The sequence below is a fragment of the Penaeus japonicus genome, unplaced genomic scaffold, assembly GCF_977035675.1.
Source record: "Penaeus japonicus unplaced genomic scaffold, GWHDUDI00000001_assembly GWHDUDI00000002, whole genome shotgun sequence".
Classification (NCBI taxonomy): domain Eukaryota; kingdom Metazoa; phylum Arthropoda; class Malacostraca; order Decapoda; family Penaeidae; genus Penaeus; species Penaeus japonicus.
The window spans coordinates 5,138,063-5,143,062 of record NW_028234404.1 but is presented as its reverse complement, the minus strand read 5'-3'; the positions used below and the strand labels follow the sequence as shown (position 1 = coordinate 5,143,062).

Here is a 5,000-nt window from a genome sequence, read left to right as displayed (position 1 = left end):
TTCTTGAATCATTGTACTCTTTTACATATTTTCATATCTTTCCTCTTTTTTCCTCGTTATTTTCGTTTTTTTATGCCGTTTTTCTTATTCGTATTCTTTGTCTTCGTTTTTCTCCTTCTTCACAAACCGCAAATAAAACCAATATGAAATGATAATGAAAACAACAAAATTATCTCGTTAGTAAATCCATATCAGTTTATTGATTATTATAAAACACATTAACCGTCACACGCTAAAATTAAACCGCCAAAACTATTTAAATTTCCATTCAAGGAGGTTTAAATTTCCCGCCAATTTCTTTCCCCGGAAGAAATGGCGGACGCGAAACAAAAAAAATATTCAATTTCTCGCCCGGACGGATGTGTGCTTTGTCATCCTTTATCGGAAGCCTGCGGGTTTTTCAATAGCCGGAAGAAAAGAATGGGAACTTTTGAATTATGAATAACAGATGGAATACATATATAAATGTTCTACTTATTCTTAGTTGAAAAGGCCAGGGAAAATGTCAATGGATGTCTTTTTTACTTACTTTTGTCGTATTATATCTATATCTATATTTATCTATCTATCTATCTATCTATTTATCTATATATATAATATATATATATATATATATATAGATGTATATATATAAAACATACATAAATATATAATACTTATATATATATACATATATATATATATATATATATATATATATATATATATATAGATATATATATGTATACATATACATAGATACGAATATATAGATATAGATATATATATACATATATAGATATAGATATATATACATATATATATATACATATAATATATGTATATATGTATATGTATATATGTATATATATATATATATATATATATATATATATATATATATATACATATGTATATATATATAGATAAATAGATATAGATATATATGATTACGAGTATCCACTTATCTAATGCTATTCTCAAAGTGTGAACTTTCGTTAATTTAAGTGACTTTCGCAAGTTAGGAGACAGGGGTGTGGTTACTAAAAAATTGCCGGCAATGAATTCTGTTTTAGATGCAAAAGTTTTGTTTAGTTCACTGCGAGAATATCATTTTGTGTGTATTCGAATGCGATGATATAGTTGCCCAAGTGTTAATGTTTTCAATTTCAAATGATTATGATTGCAAATGGCTATACATTATATCTACGCTATTTATATCCTAGCAATTCGATGTTACATACTTTTTATCTAATGTGTCATTCCTAAGTATAAATATTCGTCTTATGGATGCATTACGAAAAGAAACATAATAAAAAGAAAATAATAATAATTCTTCCACCGGAAATCGCACTTCTGGGAATAATTCAAGTCAGGTCACGACTACCTAAAAATATAAATAGTATAGTGATAATGATAATTAACATGCGTAACCTTCCCACGTCTCGTGAGAGGAACGTCGACGCACGAAAAGGAGTTAAAACGTTCCCCGAAAAACAATTTGGCATCAGTATTGTCCTGAGAACGTAATCATGAACAGACTCCTGTCAGTTATCGTTATGTCTTTTGCCGTCTGTTTAGCGACGGTGAAAAGCGAAGCTGGTGTTGCTACTTCGATGGATACCGCGTCTTATGACTCGCTGTCTGCGGTTCTGAGGAGGAGGGTTCGAGACGTTATTCGTTCTCAAGATGGGAACCGTCCTCCTTCTTCGTCTCCCATGTTAGAAATCCTAACTGCTGTAGGAGGCGATGCCGATGTTACTCCGTCGACCTCGAGCATCTTTCGCGAGCCTTCCGTCCTGGTGAAGAGAATCAGGAGAGATCAGCCAAGCCTCCCTCAACAGGCTAAAGCTCCTCCTACCTCTTCCTTGGTGCTACAAACCGCTAACGAGGCTATGATGACCATCCTCAAGTCTCCGATGGTTCAGAAAGTACCACAGGCCGCTGGCGAGGCGATGGTTAGTGTCTTGCGATCCCCTATGGTTCAGAAAGTGCCTCAGGTCGCAGGGGAGGCGATGGTATCCTTCATGAGGTCGCCCCTGATTCGCAAGATCCCTCAGGCAGCCGGCGAGTTTGTCCTTTCCACTCTCAGGTCCCCTATCCTCCGAGAGGTTCCACAGGCCGCCGGAAAAGCTGTAGTAACCTTCCTAAGGTCTCCTGTCCTTCAGGAGGTTCCTCAAGCGGCCGGCGAGGCTTTAGTGTCCTTCTTTAGGTCTCCTCTGTTGCGTGAAGTGCCCCACGCTGCCGGGGAGGCGTTGCTGACCTTCTTTAAGTCCCCGATGCTTCGGCAGGTCCCTCACACGGCGGGAAAAGCCGTCGTCGCCCTTCTCACACCTGCTGCCGAGCCCTCAGACAGCTCCTCTCTGCCGAGGACTCACCGCTCGCTAACTACTCGATGAAGTCTCTCTGTCTTGTGTTTCGGAAAATCAATTAAAGTTAAGGATACAATTGCTCGATATACTGATGTGTGAAATAAGAAATCGTTATTTTACCCCCCAACATTAAATTGTATCATTTCATCAAATGTTTTTGTTTTTTTCCCTGCTGCTGTTTTTTCTCTTATCATGCTCTGAACATAATTCTCGTTCGTTTTGTACATTCATGCCATATGTAATGCAGTTATCTCCAAAGATCATTTCCCTTAGATGTCTGGTTCTGTATCATTAAGAGTTCCCTTTGATGCCTTGCAAAGTGTAATATTACGTAACAGTCTTAAGGGAAAGTGAAAGAGAATTCTATTACCATGTTGTCTTGATGGTAGCAAAGGTCGATCTGTTGTTCTTTGCTCCAAAGGAAAAAAAAAACATCACAAGGCGCCAGCACCAGCGCCCACAGTTTCCCCACCACGCCCACAATCACCACCACCACAGCCGCCCCCTCACACGCCCACAAGAGAACAGTCCCCCAAAGATACCCTCGGCGCACGCACGCCCACCGCCTGTCCCGATCTTCCCCCGCCCCGCTAAGAGACCGAGACTCCCACACCATCCCCACACCACGCCCACCAACCAATGACTGACCCGCCTTGTCTCCGCCCACAGCGTTCAGCACGGCGAGCATCCTGGCCCTGCGGACGCCCAACCTGGCGGAGGAGTTGCAGGAGGCAGAGTCAGGCGTCGCCTCCAGGAGCTCCACGCCGGACGCCCTCACGCTCATCAACAACCACTCCAGGCCCATTCTCGTCCTCAAGTGCCACTCCTATATCAGAGGTAAGCGGGCTCAGGGCCCCTCCTCCTCCTCCTCTTCCTTCTCCTCTTCTTCCTCCTCCTCTTCCTCTTTCCTCCTCCTCCTCTTCTTCTTTCCTCCTCCTCCTCCTCCTCTTATTCATCTTTTATTTCTCCTCTTTTTCCTTCTCTCCACCTTATGTTTCTCCTTATTTTTCTCCTCCCTCTCCTCTTCTTCATCTTCTATTTCTCCTCTCCTCTCCTCCTCCCCTCTTTTTCTCCTTCTTTTCATCTTAACTACCCCTTCTTCGTCTTATTTTTCTCTTCTTCCTCTCCTTAATTACCTATCATTATTATTTTTTTCTTCCTCGTCCTCCTCTTTTCAACCTCTATTTCTTATCGTCTTCATCTTAACTACCTCCTCTAATTACCACTTCTCTTCCTCCTATTCTTCCATATTCAGCATTTCCTTCATTTTCTCCCTCTCTTCTATGCTCTTCTCGTTTCCTCTTCTTCTCGTCTCTTCTTCTTCTTCTTTCTTCCCCTTCTTCTCGTCTTTTCTTCCTCATCAGTATCCTTCCTCTAATTCTCGTCTCTTCTTCTTCTTTCTTCCTCTAATTCTCGTCTCTTCTTCTTCTTCTTTCTTCCTCTTATTCTTGTCTCTTCTGCTTCTTCTTGTCTCTTCCACTTCTTCTCGTTTCTTCCTCTTGCTATTCTGTTCGTATGATCTCTTGTCTTCCTTCGCTCCGTTCCTTCTTGACTTGGAATTTCGTCCTCATTCTCACTCTCCCTCTCTTTCTCTCCTTCGTCCTTCCCCTCCTCCTTTTCCTTCGTCTCTTCTTAATTCTTCTTCTCCTCCTCCTTTTCTTTCTTCTCTTCTTAATTCTTCTCATCCTCTTTTTCCTTCTTCTCTTCTTAATCCTTCTTCTCCTCTTCCTACTCTTCTTACTCCTGTTACTCCTTCTCTTTTCATTGCTCACCCTCTTCCTCCTCCACTTCTTCTTCCTCTTCCTCTTCCTCTTCCTCTTCCTCATCCCTTTTCCCTTACCCCTTCCCATTTCTCATCCTCGTCTTCGTATCCCTCTTGCTCCCCTCTTCCTCCTCACTCTTCTTCTCCTTCTTCTTCTTCTTCATCTTCTTTTTTCTTCTTCTTCCGTTCTTTCATTTTCTCCTTTTTTCTTTTTTGCTACATCACCCCCCTTCCTTCATTTCTTCCTGTATCTCCTCCTTTACCTTTCTTCCCCTCTTCTACTTCCTTTTTTTACCTCCCTTTTCTCTTCTTTATAACCCTTCCTTCCTTTTTTCTACATATTTGTTTTCCTTTTTTTCTCCCTTCTCCCTCCTCTCATATACATTTATGTGTTTTTTTTCTTTTAATATCTTTTGTTCTTTTCCGTGTCTATCTCATATTTTGTCTGTGTTGTTTCGTTCTAATCATTCCCTTTTCTCTTTTTCCCCTTTTTTTGTACCGTATTTTCTCCCTTTTTCCTACCTCTATTATTCGAATCTCCCTATCGTCTCCTTTACTTGATTTTCCTCTTGTTTCCTTCTTTTGCCTCCAAAGTACTCCTTATTAGGCTAAGACGCGCCCAGATGGCACGGATGCTGCGCACGCTGAGAGGTAAACCCCGCCCATTAATCCTATTAAAAGAAAAAAAAAACATTAATTAATCTTTAATGATACCATGGATAAATACATCTTAAGGTCTTACGTATTGAAATAATTTTTTTGAGAGTAAATCCTTGGGTGTGAGGTTTGTGATTTCGTTTATATTTTGACCAGATTTTGAATTCTGTTCGTGACGTCATCGGGTCATAGGGAGCATGGATGTAAATGGAAATGTGGATTTTCATGAT

General features: G+C 40.6%; 1 protein-coding gene across 1 annotated transcript in view; it reads left to right on the top strand.

Moving 5' to 3' along the window:
* LOC122249657 (uncharacterized) overlaps nt 1–4,768 on the top strand; it is a 42,138-nt gene extending 37,370 nt beyond the window's left edge. The window contains exons 6-7 of the mRNA XM_086544512.1: nt 3,021–3,661; nt 4,721–4,768. Of these exons, the coding sequence (XP_086400638.1) occupies nt 3,021–3,661; nt 4,721–4,768 (689 nt within the window). The remainder of the gene's footprint in view (nt 1–3,020; nt 3,662–4,720) is intronic.
* The last annotated feature ends 232 nt before the right edge of the window (nt 4,769–5,000 follow it).